We start from the raw sequence: 15487 nt of genomic DNA, 5'->3' as shown, positions 1-15487 counted from the left end.
GAAGGAGCCATCAAAAGTTTGGTGATAGTTGCACCCTCAAGAGCAGACCTGATGCTCTCCTAAGGGCAAAGAAGATGAATTGTAACTCTCATTTCAGGGCTTAGTTCTCTCTTTCTTACTAGATTTCTCTGAAGAGATGCTCTCCATCTGCACTAAGGCATCGTAGATGGGAACTTAATGATTAGGAACTCTGGCCTTGGCTCTGTATAAACTCCCAGACATCTGGGAACTGCAGAATCCTCCCCACACTACAAATGTGCTTTTCATACCAATTCTTTGGGCAGTGGGTGACTTGTTTCCTGCAGTTCTGGATGCAGTGGAACACAAAGAGCTATTCCAAGGCCTATTTATATTCTGTGGGACCAGTCGCATCAGTGTTCCTCCGTTCTTTGAGTGCTTTTGTGTGCCAAGGTCGGACTTCCTGCTCTGAAGTGCCACTAATTTTAGGGAATGTTTTGCAGCCCTGCTTTGGGAATAGAAAATCACCTAAAATAACCTTATTTTAGTAGTCTTTTTAACTAGGATCTGCTCCTCTTGGTGGGTGCCACACACCACATCTCTAAAATACCTGAGAAAATAAGAGAAAGCATTAAGAATGAGGAGAATTTCTTAGTGGAAAGTGGCAAATATGCCATATATTTAGGAATTTTGGCATAGTTCAAGCAAAATACAATTGCAGTCCAGCTCTGGGACAGAGTATTTGACACAGAAGAAGCAGATCTCTAGCTGGGTGCTGGGGATTCCACTTGCTGCCTGAATTTCCTGCAGAAATCCACCAGGATGTGGCTTGCTGCGTTGCCCCACCTAGCACGAAGTCTTGTGAACTGGTACACAAATGAAAGCCACTGGAAATAGGCAGCTTCCTTTGGGGAAGGAATTGTTCCTAATCTCCATCTAACTTCCCTTGGCACACCTTAAGGCGGTTTCCTCTTGTTCTGTCACTTGTTCCTTGGCAGAAGAGACCGCCCTCCCCCCCCCCCCCCAACCTTCTTTCAGGTATAGAGGACGCTAGTGCACAACGGATGGCGTTTTGCTTTCCTAGCACCTCCCGCCCCATTCTTTCTGCCGAGAGCTCCATCTCCTGGTGAGAACGAGCAGTGCAGTCAGAGCTAAACTAAAGGGGTAAAAAAGCGAACTAACCTGGGATAATGCTTTTTTCTGAGTGCAGCTTATGCCCCCGATCAAGACCATATTAGGCATTAAGGGTCTGGGATACTCAAACACAAAGTCATATTTCATGAGCCAAATAGATGCATGGCTTAAGAGCTCAAGCAGTGTTGCCTCTTGGTGGAGGAATTCTTTGATCACACTATTGTATGGTGCATAAAGGAAACTGCAAAGCAGGGAACTGCTCAGGCTAGCAAGGAGGTTGCCCACACGCTGGAGAAACCTCATGTGGTCCGTGTAGCGAGTGAAGAACCTCGGAATGTAGGAAGGAGGATGTGGACAGAGGGTAGCGTGGAAGTCTAGGCTGCATGGCAGACCCCGCACAAGGTACACAGAAGGGAGGGAGAGATGTTCAGCCACTATTTGTCCACATGGAAAAAAAGGATCCATAAACACAGCATCAAATTTGCTTTCTCCAAGGGATTCAATCAGCTCTTTGTTACTCAGGAGACGTTTGCAGGAATCCAAGAAAAGAGATGAGATATTTGCCAAATTGGAGAATTTTGCTGAGAAGGGTTGAGGTATGAAGCTCCTATAGCCCAGCTTTTTAAACTCTGCCTCCACAAACTCCTTGGTGTAAGACACAGGGTATGTTGTCATGGTATAATACCCCGACAAACCTATCCGCAAGTTTATCTCTGGCGCAAGCACCACGATCTCATGTCCCCTGTGTTGGAGCTGCTCCACAACCGGGCGCATGCTGAGCCAGTGGCTGCCATCGATGGGTATAACCAAGAGCTTTCCACCTTCAGCAAAGGTCCACAGGAGCAGGAAAAGCACAAGCCAGGAGGCAAGAGAATGAAATCCTACATTTGAAGAAGCCATTTCCCTTGTGCTGTCAGCAAAGTTTTAAAGAGCTGCCAAACTATTGCAGGGGACAAGGATTGTATCAGGGGGTACTTTGAACTTTAATCTTAACTGAGGGGGTTAATTTTTAATGGGCTGGCTGTATTTAGGCAGAAATTAGGATAATTTTTAACTGGGAGTAAAGATTGGGTTTATCATCTTCGTGAAGGCTTTAAGTGGGCACGGAATGCTTGAATTAACAGGAGAGGGTTCAAATGCGAGAGGGGGCATGTGGCACTGAAAGGCTGCACAAAAGTCATGAATGGGAGGTAACACCTGAGCCAGCAGTCAGTGTTTTACTAACACCCAGTTAATGATCAGCTCCCTGCCTTGAGTCTGCTCAGCTGACTGGACACAAAACTCAGAATAAAAGCCTGACCTTTGGAATACTTTGTGCTCCCCAAGGCTAACCAAGAATCAATGACTGTCAGAGATTTGATATAGAGTGAGTTGATAAGGTTTATCTTCAGATTTCTTTTTATATTATAGCAGTTATCAAAGTGAAAGCCCACACTCTACAGAAGTACATCTGATGGTGCAAGCTTAGCAATAACTTCTGCTGTTGCAACACCACTGTGGTCTGGAAAACAGAACAAACCATTGATATCTGCACTACTTGCAGAGCCACTTGGGAGACTTAAAACAGGGAGGGACGGTGGGTACTTAGAATCCCAAGGGCTTCTTTTTCCAAGCATTCTCTTATATGTTCCCTTGTATTGCTTCTTATACAAATTCAGAGGCAAAAGAGCTCCCTCTAATGTCTTTGCATATCCCTGGTTTTAAGGTATTCAAGCACATTATCAGGCTCTACAGCACAGTACAAGTGCCTGGGTATATCCACAGAGTTAAATCCACATTTCCATGTTTTGGCCAATCAAATCTCCTGCAATTAATCAGTATTCAACTGTTAGGGATATTAAATTATCTGATCTAGAATTATTTTGCTATTTATCTAGCTATAGCATACATTCCATGAGGGTAGATTGAGAAGAGATGTTAAGAAGAAGTTCTTCCCTGTTAGGATGGTAAGGCCCTGGCACAGGTTGCCCAGAGAAGCTATGATTATAGTGATATGCTTACAATAAGCTAAGCCATACCTAGGCAGCTACATAGCTTAGTCAACTTCACCTAAGCTCTCCTGAAGAGAAACCCTACAGCTGCTTGTAGTGCAAGTCTGGTGATCGTCTACAAGAGCCTGAGATTCCTGCTCCCAAATCATGCCATCCTGCTAGTCGATCACATATTGGCTCAAGCACAAATACTACTATAGGAAGCATATCTTAAATAATTGCTAATAAATGCTATATTTAGAATCAATATATGCTAAATGTCATGTATCACTGTGAACCACGACAAACCTCTGATAGTGGCTGCTTCTGCTTACAGTTGATGCCTCCAACATAGACCATGTTTGGCATTATTGGACGTGGATACTCAAAAACAAAGTCGTATCTCATCAGATAAACGGATGCTTGGCTAAATAGTTGTAGCATTGTTACTTCTCTGTGAAGAAACTCAGAAGCTAAGTTCTTGTAGTTCAAGTAAAACAGGTTGCAGAACACGTGCTCTGAAGCCCCAACCAGGAAGTTCTTCACACGCTCTGCAAATGTCATGTTATCTGAGCTGTACGTGAAAATCTTTGGCACATAAGAAGAAGGACTTGGACACTGGGTGGCTTTGTAGTCTAAATTGCATGGAAGACCACGCATGAAGTACACTGAAGGCAGAGAGAGATATTCAGCAACAATTGGCCCACAGGGCAACACAGGATCCATCATAATGGCATCAAATTTGCTGTCCTGGAGGTACTTCATGAGTTCTTCATCATATAAGAGATGCCGACAAGAAGAAGTGTACATGTTAGTCAGTTCTGATAAATTGCTGAATAATGTGATTTTGTCTAGAAGGGAAGGGTTGGTAAAACTCATTTCACCAAGGGAATTGTAGAATTCATCCACAAACTCCTGCGTGTAAGGCACGGAGTATGTTTTGATGGTAAAAGATTGTGAGCTTTTAAGGAGCAAAGCAGCATCAGGAACCACCGCAACAACTTCATGCCCCCTCTCCCAGAGTTTTTCCAGAACCACACGCATGCTCAGCCAGTGACTTCCATCCTGAGGCATAACCAAGAGCTTCCCACCTTCTGCCAAACTCCAGAGAGAAAGAAAAAGAACAAGCCCCTTGTAGATCTGGTACCTCCACATCACCGTCCTGGGACTATCAGCAGGAAAAAGAATGAACTGTTCCTTCTTACTTCCAAGCAGCATACAAAAGCGAGAAAGAGTTGTACCTTATTTATGCTTGATGGTCTTTAGTCTTTCCCTCTACAAAATGTTTACTATGACAGCTTGTTGACGTTCAAAGATCGTGTTTCAGACAGTGATAAAAAGCAGCGATAAGAGTGCTATCAAGGGATGTAAAGGAAAATGCATTTTCCTTGCATTGAAATTATCTTACATGATTCAGAACAATTAGCAGGACCTTTGATTAGTTGTTTGTGAAGGGATATTGCTGCGTCAGGGTTATTTTGAGTCACTGTACTTGACAGCCCTGTGCCAGATTCAAGTCAGGAATCTACTTTTATGGCCACCGAGCATGTTGCAATATTGACATGAAAGACCTAAACTTTCTCTTGTACCTCAGAAAGGTGCCTGGAGTTCACACAAGATGCTCTCCATAGTAAGCAGGAGCTGGCACGAGCAGCAGTGGTGTCACCAAAGTCACATATTAACCAAAGACAGTGATGCAGCGGAATATGCAGTTCCTGCTCAAGAGAGGCCATAAGAGTTTGTAGGTGAGTGGCTTGAGGCCAAACGTCTCTTTGAAAGTAACGATGCAGCAGAATATGTGGTCCTTGCTCAAGAGGGGCTACAAGAGTTCATAGGTGAGAGGTCAACAGGCCTAACAGTGTTGAAAGGTCTCAGTAACGGTTTCTTTTCAGGAGTATAAAGCTTGGCTGTGGTATGAGCCAAGGGAAACCCACACCTGTGTTCTGCGCTTACCAGAAGAAAGGGAGAACAGAGTTTCTGAGCTGCTCCTGCTTGTGCTATGATAAGATTTTTAAGGCAAAAAAATCCAACCCACCATGTTGGAAGTCTTGTTCTTTATAACAGCCACAGCCTATATAGCTACTTGATGAGGTGTAACAATGATGCTGGAGCCCAACTTTTCCAGGTAGCAGTAAATAGCATAATCAGGACCACAAAGAGCAGTTTGGGAGATTGGGACTGAACACTGAGAAGAAGGTTTTTGCCTCTGAAAGTTTTGAAGGTTTGCTTGTGATCAGCTGAGGCTGATCTGATGTGGAAGATTATCCTACTCCAAAGACTTGTTTAGATATCCAAATCAGATGGATTTGAATGGGATTTAAGCTCATAATTATTCTTGAGAACCTGGATTGAAGCTGCAGCTAACAGTGCAGTGGAATCTAATGGGTAACCAGAGTACGTGCCTCTAAATAAATCTATGTCCTTAGAAAGGGAGAACATGGAAAAACACATGAAAACTTTCAAGCTAAACCTAGAAAAGCAATTTTTGCTGAAAAGAAGTACCTGACTGAGCAGATCTCATCTGCCATTAAGGCATATTTCATGGAAAGGGAAAAGGTGAATGCTGGAAGTTTGCAAAGGCACAATGAGATACAAGAATGATAACTGAACAAGAGCAATGGCTGGAGAAGAGATACTGCTTTATACCCTCCTACCAAGCACAGCTGATTGGAGAGAGCTCTGAATGATTTCTTCAAGCTGTGCAGGAGCCTGGAAGAGCTGTCTCGGAGCAGGTAGGAGTGATGGGATATCTGGTTCGTGAAATCATTACTTTTGCCAAAGGTACCTGGGGGTGATAAGCACATTCTAAGGCTAATACTGTTATTAAAAAGTTCACATTGATAGCATGCCCTACATGTGGCACTGTGATTCTCACAAGCCAGCAGGAAGGACTGTAACATCTAAGGAAACTGCATTAAGAGGAAGGAGTTTCAGACATTAGTACAGTCCTGTTCTGCAGCCTGTTTAAGCAAAACCTTTACCTCTAGCTGGCAGTGAGGCGACATTAAAAGACCAAAAACTAAAGGAGGTGGACAGAAGGTATTCTTGTGTGCCACAGAGTTAGCTGAAGTGCCTATGTGTGCATTTTCATGTCTCAGAGAGAAAAAGATCTCACATAACAAGATGATGCTGGAGATGGGCTGAGACACCTGGACTTGCTTAGCCTGGAGAAGAGAAGGCTCCTTAAGGGGAGACCTTAGAGCAGCTCCAGTGCCTAAAGGGGCTACAGGAAGCCTGGAGAGGGGCTTTGGACAAGGGCTTGTCGGGACAGGACAAGGGGAGTGGCTTTAACCTACCAGAACAGGGGAGATTGAGATGAGCTCTTAAGCAGGAGTTCTTCCCTGTGAGAGTGCCAAGGAGCTGGCACAGGGTGCCCAGAGAAGCTGTGGCTGCCCCATCCCTGGCAGTGTTCAAGGCCAGGTTGGACACAGAGGCTTGGAGCAAGCTGCTCTAGTGGAAGGTGTCCCTGCCTGTGGCGGGGGTTGGAACTGGGTGAGCTTTAAATTCCCTTCCAGTCCAAACCACTCTAGGATTCTATCACTACAAACGCCCCAAGGTGGCAGTATGCACCCAGAGATATACCCAGAGTTGCAGTCAGGCTGTCAGCTCTCCTCTTTGATATTAGTGGCTTTCACATAGTCTGTAAGTTCTTCTAACATTTCAGCCAGATGCGCATTATTTGTGTAACGCTATTATAAAATGATATAAACCACACTGAAAGGTAAAACCAAACCAACAACCCCCTTAAGGGTGAGAGTTGCATCACTACAATTTGAGCAATACACAAAAGCTCTTTCACGTGAATGTGAGTCCAGAGACTGAAGTCCACAGTTCAGCCTGTTCCAAAGGCAAGAAAAAGAGATATCTATCAGGAGAAAGTAAAGCTAAGTGCAGAGTTGAGTGCCAAGACTGTATGCTGGAAGTGGTACAGCAAGTACTCCAAGTTAGGGGACTCCATGATAACCTCTTTGGTAAATCTCTAAATCCTGGCAGTCAGAATGTATTAACCACCTCCTGTTAACCACCCAAATCCTTTTTAAATCCATAGGGTTTGTCTACAATGGAATTAATCTGTTGGTGCTGAGAGGCAGATTTTTTGGAGGTGGATGGTGTGAAGAAGTACTTGCTTTTGTTAGCTTTAAGCTAGCTGCCACCACATTTCAGTGTTAGTCATAGGTGAAGTATTGGAAGAAACCACATATTAGGTCCCCTTTCAGCTTCATTAGACTTTGCAGGATTTTATAGACCTCTGTCAGGGATCCTGTCATAGCTCTTCTCATAGATTTAGCTATCAGGTTTACTCCATCTCTTCTTTTCTAGACTGAGTGCCCAGTTCGAATCCTCTTAAGAAGGCTTTATTTTTACTGCAGGAGAGTCAGCTTTGTCTGAAAAATCAGCCCTATTTCACTGTTCTACATAGTCAGTATCTGGAAAACTTACTTAAGAGGAATAGTTCTTTCTGAAGCTGGAGAAATGGGCCAACAGCAGCTGCATGAGGTCAGCAAAGGCTAAAGCAAACTTCTGCTGCTAGGATGAGATAACCCCATGGCACAGGACAGGCTGCACTCCAGCTGTATAGACAGCAGCCCTGCAGGAAATGACCCAGAGTCTTTATGGATAGCGTTAATGTGAGTGATATTGAGTTTGTGCTCTCACAGCCTCAGAGGCAATAGCATCCTGGGCTATACAACTAAGAGTACAGCCAGAAGACTGAAAGAGATGAGCCTTCTGTTCAGTACTTGAGAGACATGTGAAGACGTGTTTTGGGTTTTCCAATACAAAGACAGACATTAATGTAGTGAAGCAAGTTCAGCAAAAGCCAGAAAGATGGTTAGAGTCTGGGGTCTGTGGTGTACAAAAAGGGGCTGAGAAAGATGGGGTTAAGATTGGGAAGAGAAAGATAACAGATCTTATTGCTGTCTTCAACTCCCTTAGCAGGAGGACATGAAGAAGACAAAGCTGCACTCTTCCAGGAGATTGACAGTGACAGGACAAGAAGCAACAGGCACAAGCTGCAGCATGGAAAATTTTAATTGAATACAATAGGATAAGAATAATAAATAGGATATAATGAATTGTTTTCACTATAAGGGTCATAGGAGATACTCAAAACCTGACAAGACATAGAATGGAACAACCTGAACTAACTGGACATGGTTTGGCTAGGAGGTGTGCAGTGGGGCCTGCAAAGGACCTTCCAAATGAATGTTTTATGAATCTGTGACAATTCAAATCACAGAAAATCCTCTTTAAATGAAAAAAAATGACAGGATTGTAGAGGAAAGCAGCGTGACAAGCTGGAACACAGAATGAGCAAAGGTCTTCTCAAATGAAAGTCTGCCTTGCACATCAACAGCCTGGAGTGAAGAGGCTACAAAGCAACTTGGTCTAATGTCAAAGCTGGCTTAGAGCAGAGGCACGGGACCAGTGGGGAGTTTTCCAGATCTAATTCCATATACACTTTCTCCATCTTTATGCTGGGATATTCAGATGCCTTCACTGAAATCAGTACTGGCACCTCTTCACAAAGACCCTACTATCACCCACAGAAAGAAACCATTTGAACAAAACCTGTGTGTTTCAGAGTCTGTCAAAGCCTGCAAGGATAACAAGAAAAAACAGAGTATAACCCACCTGAGTTAGCTTCTTGTGAGCACAAGTTACTCCACTAACCATAATCATGTTGGGCATCAATGGTTGCGGATAGTGTAAAACAAAGTCTAGCTTCATGAGCCACACGGAAGCCTGGCGCAAGAGATCATTCACAGTGACATCTCGCTCAAGGACCTCAGAAGCCAGTTTTGCATATGGTTGGAAGACAAAATCACAGAGAAAATAATTCGGGAAGTCAAAGATTAGATTCTTCACCCGTTGGAGGAAGTTCATGTGGTCTGTAAGTCCTGTGAACATCCTGGGGACATAAGAAAGGGGACTGGGACATTGGGTGGCTCCATATTCTAAACCACATGGCATTTGCTGCAAGAGAAACACTGAAGGAAGTGAGAGACGCTCTGCTACTATCTGCCCACAGGGTAGTATAGGGTTTGTAAGGACAGCATCAAACTCACTCTCCTCAAGATAGCTGATAAGCTCTTTGTTGTACAGTAACTGTTTACAGCTGGCCATCAACATGGCAGAGGTTTCTTTTGTCCGTTGGTACATCCTAATAAATCTTTCCAGGAATGATCCTTCTTCAAATATATCCTGCAAAAAGCCTTGGAAGCTTCCATCCATCTCTTCCTGTGTGAAAGGGACTGGGTATGTTTTCATAACAATACCCTTAGAGGGCTTTATGTGTAAACTGATTTCAGGTGCAACGACGAGTATTTCATGTCCCTTCTGCCTGAGACCGTCCAACACTTCCCGCATGCCAAGCCAATGACTCCCATCCACTGGCACCACCAGCAGCTTCCCACCATCAGCCAAACTGAACATGGATAGGAGCAGAACTAGCATCACCATGACTTGTGTAAGAGCCAGACCCATTTCTCCAGGTATGTGGTGAGTGCAGCCCAAAAAGCAAACCGCTTGCAGCACTGAAGCAACAGCATCAGCTCCAAGCTTTTAAGCAATCTGTGCTCCAGCCTAACTTTTGATCCTTAAGGTATTTGCTGTGTGGTAAATGTATAATCACTGGCTTAATGCAAGGCTGCATAATAAGCACTTTGCTCCAGCACAGTCCACGTGCTGGTGGTGTTGGGTGTATATACCAGACAACTCTCAGTGCACAGTTTTCACAGTAAACAGCACAGTGGGGGAAATCAGAAGCTGGTTTTGTGTATGGTTGAAAGACAAAATCACAGAGAAAACAATTTAGGATGTCCAGGATTAGTTTCTTTGCACACTGCAGAAAGTCCATGCAGCCTGCATGGTCTGTAAATACTCTGAGGGTGTAAGAAGGGGGATTGGGACACTTGAGTGGTTTCAAAATCTAGACAACATGGCATTACCCATTAAAAAAAAAACAAAACCCAAAACCACAGAAGGAACTGAAAGATGTTCCACTAACATCTGCCTACAGGGTCTGTAAAGGCAACATCAAACTTACTCTTCTCAAGATACCTGACTGAGCACAACAGAAGCAAAACCAGCATTGCTGTGACTTGCAGTTGAGCACTAAGCACCAGGATGTCTCTGCAGAAACAGAGTGAGTGCTGCCCAGAGATAATATTCCCAGCTCTATGTTTTTAAGCAATCTGTGCTGGGCTTAATCTGGGCAATCTTCAGACTCATTTGTTGTGTGGTAAATGTATAATCATGGATAAGTAACAGATAGTTAATTTGCCACACGAGTTTTCAGTATAAGAAAATTCCTCCTCTCCTGCCTGTCTAAATCATTTACTATATATGAAAGATCAGAAAGATATGGATACTTCATATGGGAAAAGGTTTGGTTTCTTTATCAGTTTTATATCTTGACACTGTAATGAGAATGGAAAACTGGCTCTCAGAGTTCTTTTCCCTGAGAGGTCTCTTTGGGCTTGGAAGAAGGACAAGGGAATGTTTTTTGCCAGCTATATTTAAATCTGGATTAGCAACTCCGAAAAACCATTCTGGATCAGCCTGAGAAGAGTAAACCCCAGGGCCAGGAAAGCAAACAACATTAATGCATGGAATGCGTGAAATGATAATACACGCAAATCAGCCCTTATTATGACAATTCCTGCACAGAAGTCATTTTGACGATAGGATAACTTAGTATGGAGGTTGATAGTATACACCAGAATTATTTTAAGGCCATTTTACACTACTGCAGCTCTAAGTACACCCTTTGTAAGGAAACTTCTCAGAAGGCAGCATAAGCTATTGCAGATGCAGAGCTGGCCAGCAGCTATGAAAACCTCCAACAGTTATGCAGAAAATCCATGTGGTGAAAGGATAAGCCTTAGCTTGACAGAGCAACTAGCACATCCCCTGCTGACTGGTGCATTATGACACTGTTTCAGAGAGGGACTCTTCATCAGGGACTGTAGCAATAGACAAGCAATGATGGGCTTAAGCTGAAACGGGAAGTCCAGGTTAAGCATAAGGCAGAAGCTCTTCCCTGTGAGGGTGCTGAGGCGCTGGCACAGGGTGCCCAGAGAAGCTGTGGCTGCCCCATCCCTGGCAGTGTTCAAGACCAGGTTGGACACAGGGGCTTGGAGCATCCTGCTGTAGTGGAAAGTGCCCCTGCCCATGGCAGGGGGTTGGAACTAGATGAGCTTTAAAGTCTTTTCCAACCCAAGCCACTCTGGGATACTATGATTCTAAATTATGAAAGGCTGGTTCACTAACCAAAAGGATTGTTTCTAAACATCAGTTGTGACACTAAACCAAAGAGTTTGAGTTCACAATACTGCTCTGTCAGGGTTTAACAACCTGGCAAACACCAGCAGGTGACAGTAAGACAGGGATCACATCCACTGGTGTGTGCGTGCATCACTTGCAAGAGTGCAGTGATGTACTACTTCCATGTAGCCCAAAGGAAACAAGTGTATAAGCAAAAACACTTGGATCCTGCTATGCTACAGATAAGTAGCTGCAGGAGTGGGAGAGAATTCAAATCAACCCAGTTTTTCACCTATTTTCTTTGTCTTTACGGTGTAACTTATGGCTCATATAAATCCCACAAACTCATACACACACACAGCCTTTGCAAACGGCATTCTCCCTTCAAAGAATATCAAGGAAATCACTGACCTGAGATAATGGCTTTTTCTTTCCACAGTTAATACCTCCAATAAAAACTATGTTGGGCATCACTGGCATGGGATACTCAAAAACAAAATCCATTCTTTTAAGCCAAATGGATCCATGGCTTAAGAGCTCCTTCATTGTTACTCGTCTGTGAAGAAAAGCTGAGGCCAGAAGTTCAAATGGTAGATAGGCAGAATTGCAAAGAAAGGATTCTGATGCCTTGAGAAGTAAGTTTTCCACACGCTGGATAAATGTCATGTGGTCTGAGTTGTCTGTAAATGTTCTTGGGACATAGGAAGGGGGATCTGGACACTGAGTAGCCTGCACATCAAAGCTGCAGGGGAGTCCCCTTAGAAAGAAAATGGATGGTATAGAGAGATGCAGAGCCAGTATTTGTCCACAAGGTACAACAGGATCCGTGAGAACAGCGTCAAATTTGCTCTCTTCCAGATACTGCATCAGATCCTTGTTGTTCAGTAAACTGCTACAGGAGGAGACGTAGAACTCGGAGATGACTTGAGCCTTTTCATAAAGAGCAGTAATTCTCTGAAGAAAAGCTCTTCTCTCAAAAAGATCCTTTGCAAATGCACGCATCCTTGCTCCCAGTTCTGCCCTAGTTGAAGGCACTGGGTATGTTTTCAGAGTGTAATACTCAGATGCCTTCACATTCAAGGTTACTTCTGGTGCGACAGTGACAATGTGGTGCTGTTTCTGGCTGAGCACTGCCAGCAGCAAGCGCATGCTGAGCCAGTGACTCCCATCCATGGGCACCACCAACAGCTTCCCAGCACTGGCCAAGCAAAACAGAGACAGGAAACCCAAAACCCCCGCAGTCACTAAGGAGCTGTATTCACTTATGTGAGCCATGTTCCTAGAAATCCAAAGTGTGCTCAACAGCACTGACCTAACAGATTTTAAGTAGACCAACAGCCCCTTGACAAATTCCCACATTCCCCCTTAATGATCCAGCTTTTCCAGCAAAACCAGTCACCATTCAAGGCACTGATGAATCATTTAGGGAACCCGATAACTGAACTTGGGTTGGGCAGAACTGGGCTTTGTCTGGGGGAATGGGTCCTTTCAGATTGGTTCCCTGTGCTTGTTGATGTGAGACTGATAATAAAATCAGACTTTGAAAGAAGAAATCCCAATTCTTTGAATTGTGCTAGCACTTGGAAGTAACTGGGCTTGCTGAAAGCAGCTATTAAAATGCTTTCTGCTTTCCTTCTTTTCACAGGATCATTAGGATTGGAAGGCACCTCTGGAGATCATCTAGTTGAAGCCCCTGCCAAGGAACACATCCAGGCAGGATTTGGATGTCTCCAGAGACAACTGTTCTGAAATGCTTGTGAGTTTATGTTTCACATTATAAGACAATGCCACTATACAGCATGTTATCTCTGTAAATCCTAAAGGAGACACTCTGATTTACATATAGCTCAGCAGTGGGGCCAGGTACAACACCAGGCAGCACTTTATAGCAGTAAAGTAACACTGTGGCAGAGGCTTGCATCAGCAAAGGAAAGCCACCGAATCCATGCTGTCATCCATGACATTACTTTGTTATCATCCTGACTCATCTCTGGATCATTCATTATCTTCTTCCAGGAGCAATAGGAAGGAAAAGCCACTCTGTTCCCCTTGTACCTCATTAAATACAGGACAGATTGGACAGAATTAGCCAGGAACAGCCCTCTTGTTCCAGGCCAAGAACTGATTTTAAATGGCAAGAGTTGCTGATACTACTTCAGATGAGAAGCTAAAAGTAAGATCCCATGTCTGAGTAGTTAACAAGTACTTGTGATAAACTTGTCGAGCCACAGGATTTTCCTTCTGCCCTGTGATGTTACTGTGTGATTCAGAGGCACAGTCAGAAGACAAGAAGAAACCGGGACTGAAGAACCAATACTTCTGCAATAATTATTGTTCCTGGACTATGGTCTTTAGTTCCTGAGCAAGACGAGAGTGAGAGTGAGTTTTGTCTTTAGAGGAGAGGCTGATTTGAAGCTGGAGCTGCTACATGCCCTTGCCTGAGGGCAGGATTCTGCCTTCCCAGAGCTTCCGCCCGGGTTTGTCCCTGAGGAGCCATTAAGCAGCTCTGATGGAGAGAACAGATAGAAAAAAGCACTGCCCTGATGAAAGTGGCCATGTGGGGGGTTGATGGCAAGATGTGCCAGGCTTGTGAAATGCAAATCTGTTCTTTGCTCATTCCTCTTCACAAAGGCCTGTGAATTTGTGGGAAGAGTAAGGGTGGTGTTAGGCAGGAGGAATCCATTCCCCAAGACTCAGGGAAGGCTGGCAAGTGAAAGGAGTCCCAGGGAAGAAAAGAGGAGAGACTGTCTATTTTTAAGTAACAATCACAAAGGATAAAACTTTATCCTTTCAAGGAAACAATGTGATTTATTGCTGAAACTGCTGGGTGACACTAACTTCAGAGTCCTCCTTTGCTGAGGAGAGCTGTCTCCTCCTATATCTCCTTTCCCACTTAATCTCTGGCTTCACATGAGCCAAGCACAAGCAAAAATAGGCATCACATGCAGCAAGAGTCTAACACACACCATGAGCACCACCAAGCTAACATACATCACATGTGTACATTTAAATGCCTAAGCAACCACCCAGCAACATTTCCCTATCCAAACTGGGCATCTCCTAAAAATGCAGTTGAGAATTCAGCTGTCTAGGTTTTGTGACGGAATCTGTTAGAACAACCTTCACCACAACATATTAGCCTTTGACTTCAGCTAATGTACCTGACTTCAGCTGGAATTAAACACAACATAGCATGTGATTCCCTTGCTGAACAAAATCTCCATGCTGAGCAGACCTAAGGAAAGGAGGTGGAATCCTATTCTGCTCTCCTGGTCTGTTTTTTGTGTAGATTTGCTATAAAGAAAGTGTTGCTCTAAATTATGTCTTTAGGTAAGAAACATTCTTATCAAACACATCATTAACCCTCACTCAGATCATGCAGGTGAATGACTGCCACATCTTTTCCCTTGTTACCAGCCAGTTACTGACCTGAGATAATGGTTTCTTCTGGCCACAGTTTATGCCTCCAATGAAAATCATATTGGGCATTATAGGCATAGGATAGTCAAAGACAAAGTCAAGTCTTTTCAGCCAAATGGACCCATGACTTAAAAGCTGCGTAATTGTCATTGGCTTTTGGAGGAAGTCTGAGGCCAGGGTTTCGAATCCTGAGAAGGCCATACTGCAGGTGAAAGGCTCTGAAAGGGTTATCAGGAAGTTCTTCACTCTCTGAGAGAACGTCATGTGGTCTGTATTGACGGAGAATATGCGTGGGACATAGGATGGTGGGTCCGGTGCCTGAGCAGCGTGAATGTCTATAGCACATGGGATGCCCCGCAAGAAGAAAACAGTAGGGATAGAAAATTTCAAGGCAATTATCTGTCCACAGGGTGTCAGAGGATCTGTAAAGACAACATCAAATTTACTTTCTTCAATGTATTTCATCATCTCTTTGTTGTACAGTAAGGAACTGCAGGAAGCTTGAAACATGGCAGAGCTCTGTTTGAAGTTATTCCAAGTATTCATAAACCTGGTCAGGAAAGAGTTGTCACTAAAAACATTTGCAGTAAGGGAGTGCAAAAGTTCTTGCATCTCTTCCGTTTTGAAAGGTACAGGATAACTTTTCATTTCATATATCCCCGAGGAATCAATCAGCATTTTGCTCTCTGGTGCAATAACAACTATTTCATGCCCTTTCTTGTTCAGCTCAGCCAGCA

General features: G+C 43.9%; 3 protein-coding genes across 6 annotated transcripts in view; all 3 read right to left on the bottom strand.

Annotated features, from left to right (window-relative positions):
• The window catches only part of LOC130606244 (UDP-glucuronosyltransferase 1A1-like), a 28992-nt gene that overhangs the window by 4200 nt on the left and 9305 nt on the right, over positions 1–15487 (bottom strand). Inside the window, exon 1 of one of the 4 annotated variants that reach the window (XM_057422429.1) lies at positions 8697–9563. The exons of 2 other annotated variants lie outside the window; for them this stretch is intronic. In XM_057422429.1, coding sequence (XP_057278412.1) covers positions 8697–9548 — 852 coding nt within the window. In that variant the 5' untranslated portion in view covers positions 9549–9563. Of the gene's footprint in view, positions 1–1140; positions 2028–8696; positions 9564–15487 lie in introns of those variants that run through there. One more of the 4 variants, XM_057422420.1, reaches the window with a different exon arrangement.
• Positions 3257–4715, bottom strand: LOC130606264 (UDP-glucuronosyltransferase 1A1-like). Its single transcript, XM_057422452.1, has one exon. The coding sequence runs from the start codon at positions 4278–4280 to the stop codon at positions 3351–3353; it is 930 nt and encodes a 309-aa protein (XP_057278435.1). The 5' UTR covers positions 4281–4715; the 3' UTR covers positions 3257–3350.
• On the bottom strand, positions 11535–12672 carry LOC130606271 (UDP-glucuronosyltransferase 1A1-like). The gene has a single exon (XM_057422463.1). The coding sequence runs from the start codon at positions 12603–12605 to the stop codon at positions 11715–11717; it is 891 nt and encodes a 296-aa protein (XP_057278446.1). The 5' UTR covers positions 12606–12672; the 3' UTR covers positions 11535–11714.

The sequence above is a fragment of the Pezoporus wallicus genome, unplaced genomic scaffold, assembly GCF_028554395.1.
Source record: "Pezoporus wallicus isolate ANWC-B61680 ecotype Strahan unplaced genomic scaffold, APGP_CSIRO_Pwel_v1 contig_3488, whole genome shotgun sequence".
NCBI lineage: Eukaryota > Metazoa > Chordata > Aves > Psittaciformes > Psittacidae > Pezoporus > Pezoporus wallicus.
Note: the sequence above shows the minus strand (reverse complement) of the source record. Positions and strands in the feature narration are given on the sequence as shown.

Bases quoted from the DNA above. Each gene is read 5' to 3' on its own strand.
- LOC130606264 (XM_057422452.1), bottom strand. From the start codon at position 4,280: ATGCTGCTTGGAAGTAAGAAGGAACAGTTCATTCTTTTTCCTGCTGAT.
- LOC130606271 (XM_057422463.1), bottom strand. From the start codon at position 12,605: ATGGCTCACATAAGTGAATACAGCTCCTTAGTGACTGCGGGGGTTTTG.